Source organism: Pelobates fuscus, chromosome 8 (genome assembly GCF_036172605.1).
Source record: "Pelobates fuscus isolate aPelFus1 chromosome 8, aPelFus1.pri, whole genome shotgun sequence".
Lineage (NCBI taxonomy): Eukaryota > Metazoa > Chordata > Amphibia > Anura > Pelobatidae > Pelobates > Pelobates fuscus.
The window spans coordinates 65,223,023-65,247,527 of NC_086324.1; the positions used below are offsets into that span (position 1 = coordinate 65,223,023).

Sequence of the window (24,505 nt, forward strand, 5' to 3'; positions counted from 1 at the left end):
TGCCAGACTTACAAGGTTATTCAGTAAAGTGAGATTAGCAGAGAATTCAAAGTGGTTTTCAAATTTAAGGCCAAAATACTAAAACTGAAAACAGAATTGTCTTTTGAGAATTTTTTTCCATTTTGGCTCTTATAAATTTTGACATTTACTTTGCAGCCCCAACAATTCTCACTTTTTACAGAGTCTGTTTTAATTTTACTGTAAGTTTCACATTACTTCAACATATAAAATATATAAAACAGCAAGTTTGGCAGCCATGTTTGAATCTGTGAGCACTTGGCGCACAGTAGAGATAGAGAACCAAACTTTACAATTTATCCGTCTATTTATAGCATAGTTCGTACAATATACATATTAAGTTCTAATATTTACTTTTAAGTCCACTTAAAATAAACTCTCTCCCCCAATAAAAAAACAATTATATATATTTAAATGCTTTAAGAATGCTTTAAGAATTAAAATCTGCGTGCAACAAATTAGTATTGATAAACCTATGCAAGCTTATTTCTAAGGGATAATTATGGCAGTTTGAGCTTTATGCTTATCGTCAGATTTCAAGAAATCAGTATTCTAAAATGTCCTGCGTACAGCAGATATATTGCTAAATTAAACACACAGCAAAATAAATGTGTGCATTTTCACTTTAAGGGAATACAGCTTGGTCGTGGTTCCATTTGGAAATATTTTTTTAAAACTCATTCTCATTGTAGCACAGGTAGCAGTTGGAAGCTGGTAATACAATTAATGAGCCAGTCGGATTGGACAAACCAGACTTTGCCCTGACGAACAGTAGATGGACAGTATTTAGATGTTTTGTCATAGAGAATGTATTGGGTGCAGAACCTCTGGTCAGAGTCCACTTCCGCATGGTAAGCTACTGTGTTAATGCTCTGCGTAACGTCACTATCTGGCTTTGGCTGCCGATTAAGAATCTGGCCTCCAGCGACCTTCACTAACTCCATCATGTCCTCCTTACGATGTTCTTTGAAGCAGCCAAGGAAGTAAAAGTAACATCCATCCAGCAACTTTGGCAGCTATACAAAACAGAAATATCAATTATAGTATGACATAGCAAATGAGAACCAGCCAGGAAAAAGAGCCAGAAAACCCCCAACAAATGAAATAAGATTTTCAACGTGCATTTTCTATGCATCATCGTCTAAGACTTATCCCTTGGGTGGATAATCATCAAACCTCAGATTGTAAAAACACATTATTAAGTAACGTTTTCTTTCCTTGGACATTTTGAGGCACTGTATGCCCTATGACCTCATCTAACCCTGTAGTCTAGAGAAGTGGTCCCTAAACCCAGTCCTCATGGACTACCAACAGTCCAGGATATATGTATTTCCCTTTATTTAAATGAAGATACTGACCAAACCTGCACTGTTGGTGGCCCATGAGGACTGGGCTGGGGACTACTGGTCTAGAGGTGGAGCAGGAGAGCTTGAGCAACAGGCAGTACATATCTCTTGTCTGCTCCTTCATAGCGCTACACAAGCTCATAGACCTGCTGGAGGCATACAAATACATAGAAAAGTTGTGCAATATTAGTAACAATACCACCAGTTGCCTATTTAGAATGTGGCAATTCTTTTTCATGAAGTAGCTTGTCAGCTAAAAAACAAGTTTAAAATAAATAAGAAATGTTAAAGAAAATGACATTATATATCTTCAGACTTGATAAACAGAGCTTTACTAGTGCCACAAAGCCAATTTGGCTCACTATGCACCTAATTCCAGCTGTAATACTATGATTTCTCCACATACAGTATTTCTGTTAATACTGGATTTCAAACTAAACTCTAATCATTGAACCAATGCCACTTGGAAGATTATGTAAATATCTACCACCATGACATCCAAGTCAAGAGTCTGAAATTACCAGTATCTCTTCTATGATTACTTGAAAGCACGGTTCTGAGATTTTAACAGATGCTGCCAGTGTTTGTAACTGCCCATCAAAATATCATTCTCCTGCTACGGAACAAGTGTTGATGGTCTATAAAGTGTGGTTACTAAAAGGAATTAAAAATTTACCAGCTGTTCTCTGTTCAACCTGGCTCTATGAGGTCCACCGTGCACTTCATACTTGTTTTCAGGTTCTCGGCCTTGAGATGTAAGAGAAGCTTTCACCCCTTTATAGACAGGAGGAAATAAAGTTACAGTTCTGTGCTGATGAGAATTTTTCACCAGGGTCTCCCACAAAGAAATCCAACAGTGTTTGACACACAACAGCTAGCAAAAAAAAACTCTTTTAAAGGTTTTTTTCCCCCAATGTATTTGTTTTTAATGTATGCAGCTGCAAAGTTTTATATATACAGTCAAAATTGCTCTGACAGGATCATGCATTGTACTTTTGTAGCAGAGCTAGACAGATGTCGCAATAACATCGCTCTTGTGGATATTAAAAGCACTTATTTAAAATGTTGAATTATTTAGAGCTCTGTTTTTTTTCTTTTCATTTTTCCCATTGTTTTTCCATATAATAACATGTGTGCATACGGTTAAATATGAACCAGAACCACTGCAGCTTAATGAGGTGGTACTTTTTATCTATATACTGTCCCTGCAGGCTCAGCAATGTAAACGCTTCCTTCTCAGCTACTAGACGGAATTCCTGTTAGGTCCTGCGTTCTGTGCAGGACCTTCGTTGAGCAATGCTGAATGCTCCCCAAAGTGTTTAATTGATTTAGTGCATCTCTTTGAGGAGCAGAGCAGCACGGTATTTGGCACAATTGCATCCCAATGCTTTTGTTTAGGAAAGCATTGGATTGGCTGAGATCATTAAGATTGATAATATCAGCCATGGAGGCAACAGGAGCAGCACGGTGAGGGAGAAGAGGTAAGTAAAATACCTTTTAACTCAATCCTGATGGGGTCCTGTTGCCTAAACACGTAGTCCAGCACTATAATGTTAGGAATAAAGGATTGTATTCCTAACACTATAGTGTTCATTTAACTGACAATGTGTTAAAGGATCCTTTCATTTTACATTAGCTAACCTTTTTGTTTCCTCCTAAAAACCAAACGGGAAAAAACAGCAGGGAACCTTAGCAGAATAATAAAATATTTGCTCATAGCTGCTTATATTGCTATTGGCAAATAAATTCTACCCACACTCACATATATACAAATAAAAAGTGCTTGATCTGGCAACTGTCTTTCTATAATAATCTACAACTTGATAAAAATTGGGCGAAAAAAAGTGGTTACTACAGCAACTAATGCTACATTTATGCTGAACATGTTTTCTGTGAAGTTGGAACCCTGGAAATTGTAGAAATATGTTTTTTACATCAGGGCTTGACAAATTTGTTTAGAATCTAGGAGCCAGCTAAAAAAGTTAGGAGCCAGTCATTTTCAACGAGAAAACACAATTCTTAAAGGGACACTATAGTCACCAGAACCACTACAGCTTGATGTGCCTATAGCCTGTCCATGCAGGCTTTTCAGTGTAAACACAGCCTTTTCTGCGAAAAGGCAATGTTTACATTGCTGCTTAGTAACACCTCTAGTGACTGTCACTCAGACGGCCACTAGAGAGTCCTGAGTCACTGTTGCACCACGTGCAGCCCCCAGGTTCAATGTCTCTAAGCTCTGCATGGAGGTGCTGAATGTTCATCATAGAGATTCATAAATTTAATGCATCTCTATGAGGAGATGCGGATTGGTACATTTGCTGTGCATGCACAAAATCCTCCCAATGCTTTACTAGCTGAGATCGTAAAGATTGATAATCTGAGCCATGGAGGTGGTACCAGTTATCCCAAAAAATTGGGGGAAAAAGGAGAGTAAAAACACCTTCTTCGTGCGATCAGATTGGGCAGATACCTAAACGCGCACACACACATACACTGACAGGCACACACACACTCTTGACAGGCTCTCACTCACACACACACACACTCTCTCTCTCTCTGACAGGCTCACTCACATACACTCTGACAGACACACACATACACACACGCTGACAATAGGCTTGCACGAACACACTCTGAGACAGACACACACACACACACTCTCTTGACAGGCTCTGGCTCACACAAACACACTTTGACAGGCTCACACACACACACACACACTCTTTGACAGGCACACACAAACTGACAGGCTCTCACAGGCACACACACACACTGACATGCTCACACACACACACACTCACTCACTCTAACAGGCTCACACACACTTCCATTTTTACATTTACTCTGCCTGTAGCTCCTCTCTGCTCCCTCGCACTCTGTAATGATGCCGGGGCCGGAATTTCTTCATATTCCGGCTCCCGGCATCATTAGACAGCGCAAGGGAGCAGAGAGCAGCTGCAGGCAGAGTACTGCTCCCTCACGCGCCGCCCACAATGCTCCTGCGGACTGCCGCCCGCCTCCATGCTCCTCAGGGCAGCCGCAAAGCTGCCTCGGCGGCCACACTTACCAGAGAGCTGGCAAATCCAAGGCGCCAGGGTGAAATTTCTGGGATTTGTCGAGCCCTGTTTTACATATTATGTTAGGAACCTTATATAGACGTTTCCAGGGCAGACGTTAACATTTCTTCAGGTTACATTTTTGGGGATTTGTGTACACAAAGCATACATTAAAGATTTACAATCTGGAGGTTGAATTGCAAAATTGATATAAACACTTTGGATTCCCTGTCTCTGTAGTGTGAAAAAGGCTGTCAGGCATTATGTGAAAAAAAAATGTGAATTTTTAAAATGTAAATAAAATAGTATGTAAAATTACCCACAATACTTGTGTAAAATCAATACAATTAACAATGTTCAATTGGCCCAAGCTAAAAAGGCTTCTCTAAAGTCATTACTTTCCAAGTTGTGCTTGCAGAATTAATTGGAACTCCCACTTTGAAAACAATTTGTTGAAGGAGCTGAATGCAGTTCGTACATCACGCACGCACGCACGCACGCACGCACGCACATATATATCAATCCATAAAAGGATAAAAGTTGCATTACAGTACATTTCCTGGTCTGCTTTTGTATAATAACTATGAAAAGTAACACTACCTGTTTATGGACATATTTTTGGAAATATTGTGAACATGCTCTAGGAAGTTGCAGGACAAAAAACACCCCAAACAAACAACCCCCCCCCCCCCAAAAAAAACCAACAGTGAGGTTTGGTGAAAGGGAGCACCGCTAGATGTGCATATTGAAGTAAAGTGATTGTACAGCGGAGCAAAATTTGTTGGCACTTTATAATAATAATAATTATAAAACAGTGGAACCTCGGAACTCAAACTTAATCCGTTCCAGAAGGCTGTTCGAGTTCCGATTTGTTCAAGAACCAAATCAACATTTCCCATAAGAACTAATGTAAATTTGATTAATCTGTTCCAGACCCCCAAAATTACAGCATTTTAACACAAATGTTATAGAAGAATAATGCCTTACATCATGGGTCGTCAACCTGGTCCCTACCGCCCACTAGTGGGCGTTTCGGGATTCCAGGTGGGCGGTAGGGATTTTCAAATTTTTTTATGGATTGGGTGAGCGGGCGGGCGGGTGCGAGCCGGCGGTACCCCTGCGACCGGGTACCGCCATCACCACTTGCGGCCCCGGCCCGGGCGGCAGTCCGCCGGGGCCGCATATAGAGGGGTCCATCGGGTGGCCCATGCTGTCAGGGCCACCCGATGGATGTGGATTGTGAGGGGGCCCGGTCAGCGCTGGGCGCTTTAACAGCGCGACCGGCCCCCTGTGATGACATCATCTCTGCTGGGAGGAAGTGATTCCCCGGTCACTCCTCCCAGCATACTGAGAGCCGCGCGGGAGGAAGGAGGAGGAGGGAGTCAGAGTGGGAACTCTGACTCCCATCCACCTGAGCCACCACTGGACCCCAGGGAAAGTCACCCTCCTGCACCTTAAAGGTAGGAAACAGGAGGGTGACTTAAATATAATGTGTGTTTGTTTGTGTATGTGTCTTTGTATGTATGTCTTGTGTGTGTCTGTATGTGTGTCTTGTGTGTCTGTATATATGTGTCTTGTTTTTGTATGTATGTCTTGTGTGTGTATGTGTCTTTGTATGTATGTCTTGTGTGTGTCTGTGTGTGTGTCTTTGTATGTATGTCTTGTGTGTGTCTGTCTGTATATATATATGTGTGTATGTATGTGTGTCTTGTCTTTGTATGTATATGTTTCTTGTGTCTGTCTGTGTGTATGTGTCTTTGTATGTATGTCTTTTGTGTGTCTGTATGTATGTGTCGTGTGTGTGTCTGTCTGTATATATGTGTGTATGTATGTGTGTCTTGTCTTTGTATGTATATGTTTCTTGTGTCTGTATATATGTGTGTATGTATGTCTTGTGTGTGTGTATGTGTGCCTGTCTGTATGTTTGTGTGTGTGTCTGCATGTGTGCCTGTCTGTCTGCATGTGTGTCTTGTGTGTCTGTATGTATGTATGTATGTATGTGTGCCAGCAGGGCCACCATCAACAATTTTGGGGCCTCTAACACAGCTCAAGGTCTGGGCCCCCCTTCAAGCCCGCCCACAGGGCCCGCCTCCAAATCCTGCCCACAGGAATACACACACACACACTAACAGATACAAATACTGCAACAGGCATACACACTGGCATACACACAGTGCACAAACACTGGCATACACACAATGGCATACACACACTGGCACACATACACTGGCATACACATACACTGACATACACTGGCATACACATATACACTGACATACACTGGCATATACACATACACTTGCATACACACACATACACTGACATACACATACACTGGCATACACACATACACCTCATTGGCTGGGGATGATGTGAGTCGGCTGCCTCTCCTTGCGGCCTTTCTCTCCTCCTTCCCGCGCCGAGTAAACTGGGAGGAAGTGACCGGACGTCACTTCCTCCCAGCAGCACTTGCTTCCGGCTGCATTTTTTTTTAAAGGGGCCCGGTCGCGCTATTACAGCGCTGACCGGGCCCCTGAAGATAATAGGGCCCATTGGGTGGCCCTAAATGCTTGGGCCACCTGATGGGCCCCATAAGCGTGTGGGCCCCGGTGCAGATGCACCGGCGGCAGTTCCGCTGATACATGTGGGGCCCGGGCGGCCGGGCCCCCCAGGGCCGCCGGGCCCGTGACAATTGTCACGGTTGTCATGCCCTGATGGCGGCTCTGTGTGCCAGTCTGTTATAGTGGGATACCTAGCTCAGCCTTCCTACTGGGCATTGCTATAAGGAAGGTTAAAAAAGGGGGAAAAAAAGGGAGAAGAGGGGAGTTGACGCACAGATGAGAAATCCTATTATGCGCAAACAGAGAAGTCGTCTGAATATCACCGAAAGAGGAGATATTTGTTTGTTCCTTACGAAAATCTAACCGGATATCAAATATTTAGTCTTGCAGCATCAACCTCAAGGATCTCATTAATCACTAGTAAAGGTAATTTCTATTTACTTTATTGTTTTCTCATTAAACTTTATAAAGTTAAAAACATTATAAACATGCATTAATTGGAAATAAAAAGATAAATGAACGTACATTTTTTTTTTTTTAAAACACCCTCCTTTCGAAAAAAATATTCCACACTTGCGCGATAACTGGTGGGCGGTAAGGAAAATTTTCAACCAAAAAGATGCATTAGTGGGCGGTAGTAAGAAAAAGGTTGACTACCACTGCCTTACATGCACAAAAAACATATAGGAAAATGATAATAAATACTATGTACAGTAAATGAAATGAAAATGCAACTTCACTTTACTTCGTTCGTGTACCAAGACATTTTTTACTCAAAATTTTTGTTTGACTTCCGAATTGTTCGAGAATTGGACCGTTCGAGTTCCGAGGTTCCACTGTAATAGGATAGTACTTGTAACCTCAGTTCTTGAAAATACCTGGATATAGTCATGCAATCATTTTACAATTTTAGGCCAAAATAACAAAACTGACCATACTGGAGATTCCCACCGTGCAATTTAGGACTATTTTGCAATAAACATTTTGTATGATATTTTTTTGGTTTAACAAATATGTACTTACAGGAAAATGTTAAAATCCAGCATCCGACCAGTGTACCCATCATGCATTTCATGGTACGTAGCATTGGCTCATCATTGACAATGACATGAGTAACTAAATTGAACAGAAATCACCATTATTTCTAGGTGCAGTATGTGTATTATTATTATTATTATTAACATATATTATTTCAACTATACTAAGATTAGGGTTAATGGGTGCAGGATCAGGCATTACAATATATTTTTACAACTCAATGTCCGCAATATACATAAATTAATTTACACACATGTATGCACTTTGTAAACACACATCACAATTTATGATACTGCATGATATGTCATACACAAATAATTATCTAAAACTGAAAACAAAGCCCATTTGCAAAGTATTAGTCTATTTTCCAAGTTCTTAACCCCTTAGTGATCAGACTGCTTTTCAATTTTCTTACCGTTAAGAACCAGGGCTCTTTTTACATTTCTAAATGACAATGACGACGGACCTATTGTTCCGTCCCCCACCCATGAGCGGCGGGTGGGGGCCCTACATGAAAATAGGGGGGGACCTAGTGTCCTTTTAAATTTTCCCACGCTGTGTAAAATGACTCAGAACACTGATTGGTTGGAAACAGTTTATTAAACATAAAAGTAAAAAATATATTAACCCCTTCAGGACCGGCCTGTTTTTGCGATGTTTGTACGTTAAGGACCAGAGCAGTTTTAACACTTTTGTGGTGTTTGTGTTTAGCTGTAATTTTCCGCTCTCTCATTTACGGTTCCCATACAAGTTATATACTGTTTTTTTCACGACAAGAAGGGCTTTCTTTACATACCAGTATATATATTATGTCATATATTGTATTTAAAAAAAATAATAAAATATGGTGAAAAATAAAAAAAAAAACATGTTTTTGGACTTTTACTTGAAAAATCTTTTACTTATCTACAAAAGCTAATGAAAAAAACTGCTAAATAGATTCAAAATTTTGTCCCGAGTTTAAAAACACCCAGTGTTTACATGCTTTATTGCTTTTTTTTGCAAGTTATAGGCCTATAAATACAAGTAGGAAATTGCTGTTTCAATATATATATATTTTAAATGTATCAATAGTGACATTGTTACACCGTTATCTGTCATAAATCCCCGAAACACACCTAACATGTACATATTTTTTAAAGTAGACAACCCAGGGTATTCAAAATGGGGTATGTCCAGTTTTTTTTAGTAGCCACCTAGTCACAAACACTGGCCAAAGTTAGCATTTATATTTGTTTGTGTGTTAAAAATGCAAAAAACGCTAACTTTGGCCGGTGTTTGTGACTAAGTGGCTACTAAAAAAAGCTGAACATACCCCATTTGCAATACCTTGGGTTGTCTTCTTTCGCAAATGGTATGCCATCATGGGGCTAATTCTCATTCCTTGGCTACCATACGCTCTCAAAGGCAACCTAACCAATCTGACAAATTTCAATAAAAAAAAAAAAAGTAAAATCAAGCCTTATATTTGACCCTGTAACTTTCACAAACACTATAAAACCTCTACATGTGGGGTACTGTTATACTCAGGAGACTTCACTGAACACAAATATTAGTGTATCAGAACAGTAAAATATATCACAGCAATAATATCCTCAGTGAAAGAGCTGTTTGTGTGTGAAAAATGCAAAAAACTTCACTTTCACTGACAATATCATCGCTGTGATATGTTTTACTGTTTTGAAACACTAATATTTGTGTTCAGCGAAGTCTCCCGAGTAAAACAGTACCCCCATGTACAGGATTTAGGGTGTCATAGAAAGTTAAACACAGTGCTAGCAAATTAAATTATCTGGACTTTTGGCCTGGGTTGGCAGGCAGGTCCCTCAAATTGCAATCATTAAAATTACTTAATTAGGTAAAAATATTACATAAATATGCACGTAGAATTTTAATATATATACATATTTATATATTTGACGTCTACGTGTATATTTATGAAATTATTTATGTAATTATGTATGTGGACATATGTATATTTCGTATTATTTTTATTTATTTATTTATACATAGATATATATATCATTACATTCTAAGTATATTTTGATATAAATATATATATATCAATATCAAAATACTGTTAGAATAAAACTGAATATATATATATATAATTTTTTTTTAATTATTAAAAATTATTTTTATTTTTTGTTATTTATTTTTATTAACATATTATTTGTATTTTATAATAATATATATATACCATATATATAGTTATTATATATATTGTATATATTCGTGTGTAATTTAAATATAAGTGTATTTTTATAATTATATACGTATATATAAATATAAAAATACACTTAGTGTGACATTATATATATGATATATATACATATATTATATATAGGTATATATAGATATAATACATGTATATATAGCATATATATACACATATTTTTTTTTTTTTTACACAGATTTTTTTTTTTACACTTTATTTTGGATTTTTCACTTGCAGGGAGACTGCCTGTCAGCACAGACAGTCCCCCTGCAGGCAGACACATGGACACCTATTGCGGTCATGTGATCGAGTGATCACATGGCCGTGGGGTCCTGATCTGCCGAAGGGGGACTGCCTGGGCAACCCCCCTGGACCGGGTGGAGCACTGATCGCCGCCGTGGGACCGACGGCGATCAGGTAAGTAGCCCAAAACCGTTATGACGGTTCAGGACCGTCAGCGGTCCAAACGCACGTCAGCGGTCGTTAAGGGGTTAAAATAATGATCTGGAACAGTTCACAAGAAAGTGGTCAGCAAGATGGAGATAAAAAAGGACAGTAAACCTGTGTATCCACCAAGGATGGAATTGGATTCTGTTGTTGGTGTATGCCCTCTGGAAACCAGCTGCCTGTGAGGATGGCTTGCTTCTCAGTCCGTTCCAGCTACAGACCTCACTCTAGGCGGTAAGCACTGCTGCGATCCAGGGGTGTCACAGGTCACTGACTCTGTGAATCTCCTGCTGATCTCTAGTCTGTATCCTGTTAGATCTGGGTGGTCTTGGTCTTACACGTTTCGTGGGTGTCAGCCCCACTTCTTCAGAGACTTGATGGCATGCAGTGTTCAAGGGGTTCATTTTATACACATTATTTTAAGTTTTTTGGGGGGCGCTCTGGTTTTTTTTATTTTATTAATCCAACGGGCTTTATGGTTGGCCTTTTTTGGGGCTGAAAAAAGAAGATTTAACAAAAAAGAAGACTTTAAGTGGTATTTATTTTTATTTACAGGGACTTAGTTGTATTGTCCCCCCTCACTATTTTTAGGGTGAGGAGTGTAGGTAGATTTTTTTTTGGGGGGGTGGAGTGGGCTAGGGGCCCCGTTTTTTTTCTTTTTAACATTTAGAGCCTCCCCATATTTTCAAGTAGGTCCACCCACCGCTCATAGATGGGGGCCGGGACAATAGTAGTCTCTAATTTGTCTTATGTTTTAAAGTAAGCTAGAGCAGACATGAAGAAATGAAGAACAGATCCTGAGCAAGGGAGAGAAGAGGAAGCGATCTGAGAATGGTAAGTTTGGCATGACAGTGCCGATTTCATTTTTCAAATTTTTCTGTATCACAGAGTTGGAGATCTTGCGTTCTGTCTCATAGAGGATATACTACAACTGTGCACATTGTATATCAATAATGTATCATAGAACTCTATTGTACCTCTATAGGAAATTGTCAGTTACAGCAGGACTGGGGCGAAAGTGACCTCGCCACTGTTTTTTGGAGGGGCCTGTTTGCTAGCCTCCTGCCCTGGGATGTATTGCCCTTCTAGGAACTGATTTGGGCATATTGTATTTTATTATGCTGCTGCTGGCCCTTTAAGAACCATCTGGGGACATACTGTGGAGTTACTGGGTGGCCACCATTTCATGTATCAGAGGCACATGGTGAGAACAATGAATGGCGGCCATTTTAACTCAGAGACACTGTTTGGACTTTTCTACACGGTGCCATCTCGCCGGTATTTGGTGCACAAAGACATAGTGGAGTAGTTTTAAACTATACAACAGGGGACACATTATACAGTAATTATTTTTCAAATAGCCTGTATATGTTCTGCTTGACCTCAAAACGAAGTGTCGTCTCGTTATTGGGGGAATTGGATTGTATGCTGATTGCCAGGAGTGTAAGCTGATTGTATGCTTTTCCTGTTCAGCTGTTTACAGCATTCATATGCTTGAGAGCATTCATATGCTTCTCCGGTTCGGTGGTTGTGGTGTCTGCTGCAGTGCTTGGAGTCCTCAGGAAGCGCTAGGAGCATCCTTCATCGGAGGTACCCGGTCGGGGTGCCAGGTGATCCGTTACAAGTACCATCAGCTGCCTATGAATTAGCACAGCTAGAGCAGCAAGAACTATCAGAAAAGGCAAGTGTACATAAAAATAACCTGGATATTTTTTTTAAGTGGGACAAATTAAAACTATTCTCATGGAACATCAGATCTTAATAGGTCTGAATTTTAAGATATTTTAAGGTGACAAGCCAAGTAAAAATGCCTTAATCATATTGGAGTGCTTTTAAGGCATATATACTGCCCCTGAAGTTTTCCAAATGAAGGCAGTGCGGTGTCTGAGAAATGGTAGTACTTGCATTTTAAATTTTCCACACCTAGTAGTGGATATTACACAAAATGCTTCTCATAAACATTTAAAGAGAAGCACTGGATAGTGATTGCAATGATTCCCATCAGGAGAGTTGATTGTGGGGGAGCTGACAAGGGCTAGCGTCCAGAGTGAGCTCCTGAAAATTCCTTGATGTAATTTTGATATTTTGCCATTAGCCTGAGTCCCTTGTAACACTGAAAAATAACACCCCCAATCACATAATCTGCGACACTACCACTTTAATGCACCATATTTGAAGTTAATTATTGAGCTTAGTGTGGAGGTATTGTTGTTGGTGTGGGATATAAATGCAGTGGGTGAATGGTGAATACAGCATGGCTTAGAAGTTAATAGAGCAGGTGTGAAGTTTACAAGTTTACATAATAATCATAATTCAATCAAAGATTTAGTGTCATAATGTGATTTATAGAACATACTAGTGTTTTACATTGGTTTTAGATTTGGGATTTAGAGGTGATTTAGGAGGGTCTTAAGTCAACATATGCAGGAGGAGCCATACTATGTACCCTTGAGCTGAAGGCCCTGTTCGCTTTGCCACCTAGCAACGCCACGGTTTACCGTGTAAAGGCTCTGTGTTCTCACTGCTTATCTTTGAGCAGCATCTGTCTGAACGGATACCTTGGCCCAATAATTCAAGTTAAATCACACATTCGAGTTAGCACACAAGTCAGTGACCAGAGGGTTGCTAAAAAAAAAAGAAAATAAATCTTATAGCAGCCTCCTAGAGTAGCACAAGAAACGTTATGATCTACAAGTAAAAATCAATTAATCCCTTCCTGCGAACAGACAACAAAACTCCAACACAACATAAATAAAATAAACTTACAGAAAAACTCTACACACTACACACAGGGCAATAGGGCAGGCAAATTACTAGCCAATAGGCTCAGACTGACAAGCCCAACTCTAATCCCCTTACTTGCTCTCCTCATCAGGACATAAAATACAGACATCAAAAGATATTTCTAATGAGTTTGCCAAGTATTTACCCTACTCTATACAATCTAAACATATATCAGTGTCAGGCACAACCCACTAAGGAAGGAATTCGTAATTATGCGGACAAAATGACCTTGCCATTTTTGAACCTTAAACAAAAACAACTTCTAATGGCCCCAATAACAGTAGAGAAATGTATTAATCTGCTAAAAAAAACTCTCCAAATAAACAAGGCAGCTGGCCCAGATGAATTTTCTAATGCCGATTATAAAAATATTCTCATATTCTAGCCCCACATGTAACTCAGATGTTCCAACAAACAGTAGAGCGTGGCGCAGGGTCCTAGGGGTGGGAAATGCAGCAGCTACTGGTAAATTTCTAAATAAAATTAGATCCTAAAAAAAATATATTAATTGAATATTTATTTACAGTGTGTGTATAATGAATGCAGTGTGTGCGTATGAGTGCAGCGTGTGTGTGTATGAGTGCAGCGTGTGTGTATGAGTGCAGTGTGTGTATGAGTGCTGTGTGTGTGTGTATGAGTGCAGTGTGTGTATGAATGCAGTGTATGAATGCAGTGTGTGCAGGGCCGGTGCAAGGATATTTGCCTCCCCCCCATATGTCCTGACCTCCCCTCCTCCTCCCTCAGTGGTCCTTACCTCCCCACCCCCGTGTTCCTTCACCCCCCTCCCCCAGTGGTCCTGACTCACCCCTCCCCTAGTGGTCCTTACTTCCCCGTCCCCTCCCCTAGTGGTCCTTACTTCCCCCTCCCCTCCCCTAGTGGTCCTTACTTCCCCCTCCCCTCCCCTAGTGGTCCTTATCCCCCCCTCCCTCCCATAGTGGTCCTTATCCCCCCCTCCCTCCCATAATGGTCCTTATCCCCCCCTCCCTCCCATAATGGTCCTTATCCCCCTCCCTCCCATAGTGGTCCTTATCCCCCCCCTCCCTCCCTCCCATAGTGGTCCTTATCCCCCCCTCCCTCCCATAGTGTTCCTTTTCTCCCCCCCTCCCTCCCATAGTGGTCCTTATCCCACCCCCCTCCCTCCGATAGTGGTCCTTATCCCCCCCTCCCTTCCATAGTGGTCCTTATCCCCCCCCTCCCTTCCATAGTGGTCCTTATCCCCCCCCTCCCTCCCATAGTGGTCCTTATCCCCCCCTCCCTCCCATAGTGGTCCTTATCCCCCCCCTCCCTCCCATAGCGGTCCTTATACCCCCCCTCCCTCCCATAGCGGTCCTTATACCCCCCCTCCCTCCCATAGCGGTCCTTATACCCCCCTCCCTCCCATAGTGGTCCTTATCCCCCCCCTCCCTCCCATAGTGGTCCTTATCCCCCCCCCTCCCTCCCATAGCGGTCCTTATACCCCCCTCCCTCCCATAGTGGTCCTTATCCCACCCCCTCCCTCCCATAGTGGTCCTTATACCCCCCCCCCCTCCCACAGTGGTCCTTATACCCCCTTTTTTTATTATTATTATTTTTTTTATTATTATTATTATTTTTTATTATATTTCTTATTTTATTTATATATTTTTTTTTCGTCCCCCCTCCCTGCTTGATATATGGCAGGGAGGGGGGCTCTCCTTCCCTGGTGGTCCAGTGGCAGTTCAGTGGGGGGGAGAGGGGGGCTGGCAGAGCTGTAACTTACCTGTTCTGCAGCTCCTGTCAGCTCTCTCCTCCTCTGCGCCGTCCGTGCAGCTCCCTCTGTCAGCTCCCAGTGTAAGTCTCGCGAGAGCCGCGGCTCTCGCGAGATTTACACTGGGAGCTGACCGAGGTGCTGAACGGACGGCGCGGAGGAGGAGAGAGCTGACAGGAGCTGCAGAACAGGTAAGTTACAGCTCTGCCAGCCCCCCTCTCCCCCCAGTCTGTATTATGGCAATGCAAATTGCCATAATACAGACCTTGACTCGAGTATAAGCCGAGTTGGGGTTTTTCAGCCCAAAAAATGGGCTGAAAAACTCGGCTTATACTCGAGTATATACGGTACCTTACCAAAACCTCGCAAACCACTGGTTTGTTGTCAAAACTTCAGACTAATTTCTAACTAAAGCATTATACAACCATCCATAATTAAAGTCATCATATGCAGAGTTCATGTCAGACCCCTTTTTACATCACTAATGGTACCTGCCAATGGTGCCCTCTATCCCCACTACATATTCAAATTGTTGAGCCATTAGCAGCAGCCGTATGGGAAGATCACAATATATATGGAGTCAAGATCCAAAACACATAGCACACACTCAATCTATTTACTGATGACATTTACTCACACTCACTCAACCAATGATTTTCCTACATAATTTACACCAACTAAGGCACTATAGTGAGCAATCCTACTATAAACTGAACATCATAAATGTACAGGCACTTAGGACAGAGATTGACCAACGCACTCCTCATTGGCCTAAAAACAGCCTTTAACTTCGACTTGCAGTCGGATTATTTAACATGCAACACCTATTTTCCCAATATGATCTTGTTACCAAAAGAGCAACATTTGTTGATGACACTCCAAATCACTGTCAAAAATGTTCCTAAGCAAACTCCATTCCTTTTTCAATAGGTTTATTTGGCAAAACAAAAAGCCTAAAGTGGCTACCGACATATTACATAAACAAGTGCACCCACAAAAGATCTGGAGTTTAGCGAAACCTGGCATAGAGACATTGGTCACACACTAGAACCGGACCAATGACTCAAACTTATCAAACACATTTTTTTTTTTTTAATCTCTGCAGTTTCCATCTGAAACTTGTTCCGAAACTGTTATATATATGGCACCTAGAGCCAGCTAGATTATCTCATATGTACTCATCAGGTGACAACACATGCGAGATTTCATATTGAAGCTGGCACAATAATGCATAGTCATGGTAGCCAACTCTCAACAGCAAGAAAAATTAAATTTGCCCCATCGATAGTTCTTCTTCTTCTCACTGAAATAAGGGATAAGATATATAATGCTCTAGGTATCCCACAACTGGGCTCTCTGAACCATCTACACAATCATGGGAACCACACTCCCTCCCCCTGTTACTTTCTTATTCTCTTATTGTTACCCCACTTTTGATACTTTGCTTAATTTGGTGTCTCAGACATAATCTTGTGTAAACTTGATGATGAAGCTAAGTATCTTCTCTGTACACATTCACAATTAGAGAGTTCCCTTAATACTAAAACAATATAGAGCCTTGGTCTTGGGACAGATTCTCTGTCAGCAATACCTACTTTACGATCACTTACCTGCTTTGTTAAATTCAGAACATATTTCCGCCTTTAATTGTGCTGCAAGCTTGGAGAGATCAGTACGTTGAGCAGTAGTTAGGCCACTAGCAACCAGTACAATAGGTTCTTCCTGATGTTGACGAGGACTTAGCTGTAGATAATAACAAAAGAACCCCCCCCCCAAAAAAAATTTTTTTATTAAAGAATAGTAAAATCGGTCTTGTTCAACTTCATGGCTCTCTACAATATGGAATTAATGAATTCTATTCTCAGTAGCTAATAGTTAAGGCATCTGAATAAGCAGTACAATTTTAAGCTCTTGGGGGCTTGTAGTTTGAATAAAGCACATAGTACCAAATTAAAAAGCAATAAAATCCGAGGTGTACTAAGAATTCAATACCTTAGTTAGATTTTACTGGCATACTCTCTTGTTACAACATAACTGATGATAAGGGGTATTTCACTATTTACTATTGATGATGAAATAGATAAATTAGGATTATATATTTTTTTTATGTGGATTTTCTATGATGTTGGTAAAGATAGATATAAAAGTCTACTAAGCACTTACAACAGTACATGGGTGTGTTACTTGTGGTTCTTTATTTGTTCGTTTTTCAAGAAAAGCGGACTTGATCTCCTCTGTTTCTGCGTAGTCTACAGGCCGCAGACCGAATATATTACTGGTAAAACAAGCACAGATGGGTTTTAAGTAAATGCAATATGTGACTGGATTATTAACTAGGTACATTAGCAGAAACAAGTTTTATTTCCCGTGTCTTGTTTTTCCTGTAGGCTGGACTCTCAACACATACACAAAAAACATAAGCCTCAGAATTACAAGCAAGGCAGATGGGCTGCAGGAGGACAAGCTGCTGAATCAAACACGCTGAATAAAGGAGACGGAAACGACTTTCTCTGCCGAGATGCAACTGTCTCCTGTGTGCTAAGGCACTGAAATGAACTAAATACAGTAGCATACTTGGGAACACATTTCCCTAAAAATCCTATTGTATTTGCCAAAAACAGTATTTCCAGGTGCTAGAGAGGTCTCAGTTTGTCCAGGACATATTATACTAAATTTCTCATATAGATAAATAGTCAACTCCAGAGCAGTTTCAGAATGAAAGTTAAACCAGACAGTCTTTCACTGCTCAAGAACATAGTATATCTTGCAAAATGCATTTGTATTCCAGTGAGTATTTATCTACATGCCTCAAAGTCTCATTTCTGGTGTTCGAACTGTGGAATATAGCCCAGCACATCTCAGTAGTTTTAAAGCACTCCAAATTTATTGAGATCTCATAACACGTAGCCTGCTGCACTATTTTCTAATATATGATAACTGTTTAAAGGAAAACCGACGGTTCTCTGGAATATACATCGTTGAAAGCTACCTATTACTCGTGTTGAACTTTTATTCATGAGATGCTCCTTTTGGATTATATATTAAATTATATTATATGGTTTCATCTTTCTTTTTCTCTGCATGCGTTCTCTGTGCTGACTGACAGGTGGAATGGATAGAATTTCTAATAATATGATTGGCGGGGAGTTAAGATAGAGGTGTGCGGTTGCAGGATAAATATATATAGATGTCTACTTTTAATTTTTTTTTTTTCATACTTCAAAAATACATATGTGTTAAATATATGGATAAGTGAACATAATATTAAAAGTTCTGGGAAGGGACAGTTCTCTTTCAATGTGCATCGTGGAACCAGGGTCATTTAAACACCTACTTTCAATATAGTGAGATCATGAAAAAATTGTGAGCTTGCTAGTAATTTGAAAATGTTGTGTTATCTGCATTAGCTTCCCTTGAAACTTGTTGAAACAAATATAAATTACATTGCGTTACAATGCACTGGATGTAGACAGAAACAAACGTACTACCCATTCAAATCAGGAAAGCGCATGGGTAGTACAGACCTGTCATAAAACACTTTTGGATGTCGACATAAATGCAACCACATCATGCAATGTATAGTGCACTACTACTTTAAAAGAACTGCATAGATAAACGTTATGGTTAAGCAAAATACATACTTACTCTGGCCTGTCTGTATGTATCAGAAGGGCCGCCATCAGGGGGTGACAACCATGACGGTTGTCACGGGCCCAGCGGCCCTGGGGGGGGCCCAGACTGCTCTGGCAGTCCTGGGCCCCACTTTCCCTCTCTGCACACATAGATAGCGAATATCGCTATGTGTGCAGCCGCAGGCCCCCGGCTCCCTGTTACCGCAGAGGGGGCCAAGCAGCAGACGGCTTCTCCTCTTTGCTAATAACTCTCGCAAGACCCGGTTGCCATGGCAACACTCTGCGGGTCTCACGAGAGTTATTGGAGGAGAGAAGAGAAGAAGCAGTGTGCTGCCTGGGCCCCCTCTGCGGTAACAGGGAGCCGGGGGGCCCCCCACCGGACCACCAGGGATGGAATCTCCCCCCTCTCTGGACAAAGGTAAGCAGGGAGGGGGGAGAAACAATTTAATTACATTTACATTTTTTAAAATAAATTTATGTGAAAATGCCCCTTCCTCCGCCTCCCCCTCCCCCCCAGATTGCACATTTACACACACACACACACACACACACACACTACATCCACTGACACTAAAAACACACACACTTCATACACAGACACAACACACACTGCATACACAACACACACACACTACATACACTAACACAACACACACTACATACACTAACACAACACACACACTACATACACTAACACAACACACACACTACATACACTAACACAACACACACACTACATACACTAACACAACACACACTCTGGATACACTAACACAACACACACTCTGCATACACTAACACAACACACACTCTGCATACACTTACACAACACACACTCTGCATACACTTACACAACACACACTCTGCATACACTAACACAACACACACTCTGCATACACTAACACAACACACACTCTGCATACACCAACACAACACACACTCTGCATACACCAACACAACACACACTCTGCATACACCAACACAACACACACTCTGCATACACCAACACAACACACTCTGCATACACCAACACAACACACTCTGCATACACCAACACAACACACTCTGCATACACCAACACAACACACTCTGCATACACCAACACAACACACTCTGCATACACCAACACAACACACTCTGCATACAACAACACAACACACTCTGCATACACCAACACAACACACACTGCATACACCAACACAACACACTCTGCATACACCAACACAACACACTCTGCATACACCAACACAACACACTCTGCATACACCAACACAACACACTCTGCATACACCAACACAACACACTCTGCATACACCAACACAACACACTCTGCATACACCAACACAACACACTCTGCATACACCAACACAACACACTCTGCATACACCAACACAACACACTCTGCATACACCAACACAACACACTCTGCATACACCAACACAACACACACTGCATACACCAACACAACACACACTGCATACACCAACACAACACACACTGCATACACCAACACAACACACACTGCATACACTAACACAACACACACTGCATACACTGACACAACACACACTCTGCATACACTGACACAACACACACTCTGCATACACTGACACAACACACACTCTGCATACACTGACACAACACACACTCTGCATACACTGACACAACACACACTCTGCATACACTGACACAACACACACTCTGCATACACTGACACAACACACACTCTGCATACACTGACACAACACACACTCTACATACACTGACACAACACACACTCTGCATACACTGACACAACACACACTCTGCATACACTGACAACACACACTGCATACACTATACACACACTGCATATATTAATACAACACAAACACTGCATACACTAACACAACACAAACACTGCATACACTAATACAACACACACTGCATACACTAATACAGCACACACTACATACACTAACACACACACCGCATACATTAATACAATACACACACTGCATTCACTAATACAACATGCACTCTGCAAACACTGCACACTAACACACTCACTGCATCCACTATACTGACACACTCTGCATTCGCTACACATTAACACACTCTGCATTCACTACACTAACACACTCTCTGCATTCACTACAAATTTACACACACACTACATTCCTTACACTAACACACTCTGCATTCACTACACCCTAACACACACTCTGCATTTATTACACACTAAAACACACTCTGCATTCACTAAACTATGCACACAATCTGGATTCCCTATACTGACACACACTCTGCATTCACTACACTAACATACACTCTGCATCAACTGTACACACAGCATCCACTACACAAGCATCCTGTATTGACAGTACACACACTACATCCACCACAAATTGAAACACTCTGCATTCACTATACAGAGACACTGCGTCTAATACACACACTACATCCACTACAGACACTGCATCCACTAAACACATTTCATCTAGAACATACAAATACTACATCCACTACACAAACACACACTACATGACTGTACACACACTACATACACTACTCAAACACTCTCTGCATTCACTACACATTAACACTCTGCATTCACTACACTAACACACACTCTGAATCCGCTACACACTAACACACCCTCTGCATTCACTACACATTAACACACTCTCTGCATTCACTACACATTTACACACACTACATTCATTACACTGACACACTCTGCATACACTACACACTAACACACACTCTGCATTCATTACACACTAACACACACTCTGCATACACTAAATTATTCACACACTCTGGATTCACTATACTGACACACACTCCACATTAACTGTACACACAGCATCCACTACACAAACATCCTGTATTCACAGTACACACACTACATCCACTACAAATTGAAACACTCTGCATTCACTATACACAGACACTGCGTCTAATACACACACTACATCCACTACAGACACTGCATCCACTAAACACATTTCATCTAGTACATACAAACACTACATCCACTACACAAACACACTACATCCACTACTCAAACACACTCTGCGTTCACTATACACACTGCATCCGCTACACAAACACACACTCTGCATTCACTGCACAAACAGTATTTAATACACACAAACACTACATCCATTACACACATTCTAATTCACTTCCACTATACACACCACATTCAGTCCTGCATCATTGTCAGCGGACTAGGTAGGGCGTGGGCAGGCCCGGGAGGGAGGGGGTGGAGAGGGGCCCAGACCTTGTGCTTTGTCAGGGGCCCCAAAATTTCTGATGGCAGCCCTGTGTATCAGTAACAAAAGTGATTAGACCACATATTGCCTGTTCCAAAATTATGTTACACCCTTTTCTGTGATAACTGGATCAATTTTGTTTTAATACATACCCCCCAGTACCAATGCATTAATAATGTGTTGGGAGCTGGTACTTTACAAATGCTGAAGATTAACATATAATTGGTTCAGTTTTAGCACACCTTCCCGGGAGTTCCAGACCATTAAATACTGTCATGATGCTCTGTGCTGGCATGTATCACCGAGTTCCATTTGTTGGCCATGTTTAAAGCTCAGGTAGATGACAATCAAGACCGGATATTAAAGGGATTCTCTAGTGCCAGGAAAACAAACCCGTTTTCCTGGCACTTGAGAATCCTGGAGTGCCCCCCATCCTTCAGACACTTACCTGAATCCAGCACCGATGTCCCTCAGCACTGGGTCAGGCTATGCCCATGCTCCTCCCCCGCCGCCAGGGGAGACATAATGCGCATGCACGGCAATGGCCGCGCGTGTGTGCATTAGACCTCCCCATAGACCTCCCCATTAGACATCCCCTATGGGGATTCTGGCGATGCTGGAATCATGCATAGCGTGAGGACGTCCAGTGTTGTTTAGACGACCAAAAGTCGTCTAAGAAGCCTGAAGTCCCTCTAGTGGCTGTCTGGTAGACAGCCACTAGAACAGAACTTAACCCTGCAAGGTAATTATTGCAGTTTAATTACAGTTGCAGGGTTAAGGGTGATGGGAGTTGGCACCCAAACCACTTCAATGGGCTGAAATGGTCTGGGTGCCTACAGTGTCCCTTTAAAGAAGTATTCTTTTACATATTGGTTGCCATTCATTCATATTTCCTTTAAAAAATAAATAAATAATTGATTGATTGGAACTTGACACAAACAAAAAGTCTGGAGAGCAAGACTGATTTGGCAAAAAGTAGGATCTGGCTGGCTGGGAAGGGCAGGCATAGGGAGAGTTGTGGTCTAAAAATAGTTCATAGGATGGTCAAAAGGTAGACAGACCCCAGCCAAGACATGGACCTGATACTGAAACAACGTAAGGTGTAAAGAGTGCAACAATTTATTATCAAAAGCCAGAAAGGACGTGAGTAATGCGAGGATCCTATTTAAAAACATGCCAAATAAAATCCTCATACTAGAGTGTAGAACTCGGTAACAGTTTAATTTGCTCTGTAATTATCTGATTACCTTGCTACATAAAGTTGGAACATAATAAGGCATTGATAGCAGTCAGAAAATTGCTTTACCAAATATACCTACCTTATTTCTACCTGCTGTGGAACATCAGTTTAATCTGCTTCTTTCTTCACATGCAACTTTTATTCTATGTCCTTCAATTTGTAATACTACTAAAATAATTTTCTCTAAGGATGCAAAGCTGAAAAGCTTGCATTTTATAAATAGCCACAGCCAGATAATGATATCATATATGTATATATGCATACATCCATGTGCATACATTTTCAACAATTCTTTTATGCATGTGCAGTCACGTACAGATGCAAATCTCATGTTGATCCATGGCTGTGCACTCGCACACTACAAATATTAATTTAACAAAATAATTTTAAAACTAAGGAAAGAAGGAACCTTGCATATAATTTCTATATTAACCCTTTCACTACAATGGTTGTAAGCTTTTTGTTTTTTTATGTATGGCGTTACCAGGTTAAAGAACAATATAGTAAAAAAACAAAACACTATTAGCTTTGCAATTCTTTATTTTAAATATTGATAAAATTTAATGTAAAGGCTTTATTGGCACAGCCTTGAATTGTTTGCAAATTAAATATATTTTGAGCTCCACACAAGGGATAATGGAATAAAGCAATGTAATGTGTGTTTACAGAGTGCTGCCAATTGCAGCACAGGTAAGTGTGTTTCGTACCTATCTCTGCTAAATACCTTGCCCTATAGAATAGATTTTATTTGACTAATGAAAATAGGGACTTTCACCCACAGAAACATTACTGTCCCTTCTTATTAAGGTTTTATGATTAAAATATGTTTAAAAGTAACTTTATATATAGGGATGGATTTAGTAATATTGTGGAGCATGGATTGGTAGATCTAATTCTGAAACACTTTAGTACCATTTAGACCTGTGCACACACTAAGTTGGTTGCAAAACGGTTTTATTAATAAAAGCAAAGCAAATAACATTGACAGTTAAAAGGTTTTAAAAAATTTACATTTTCCATTCTAAAAAAATAAAAATGTGTGATTGGGAAAAAGTAGACTTTTAAAAATTAAAAGCTTAATATAATCTTCAATATGTGAAGAATAGCTAAACCTGGACACCCACCCCCTGCAATTTCACATCTCCAGTGGAAAGTCCAGAGAATAGAAACAGCTTTTGC

General features: G+C 40.8%; 1 protein-coding gene across 1 annotated transcript in view; it reads right to left on the reverse strand.

Annotated features, from left to right (window-relative positions):
* Positions 1-219: 219 nt before the first annotated feature.
* Positions 220-24,505, reverse strand: part of BARD1 (BRCA1 associated RING domain 1) — a 76,872-nt gene continuing 52,586 nt past the window's right edge. Inside the window, exons 7-11 of the mRNA XM_063429967.1 lie at positions 17,358-17,469; positions 16,805-16,937; positions 8,005-8,097; positions 2,041-2,138; positions 220-1,034 (exon numbers count right to left, since the gene is read on the reverse strand). Coding sequence (XP_063286037.1) covers positions 702-1,034; positions 2,041-2,138; positions 8,005-8,097; positions 16,805-16,937; positions 17,358-17,469 — 769 coding nt within the window. The 3' untranslated portion in view covers positions 220-701. The remainder of the gene's footprint in view (positions 1,035-2,040; positions 2,139-8,004; positions 8,098-16,804; positions 16,938-17,357; positions 17,470-24,505) is intronic.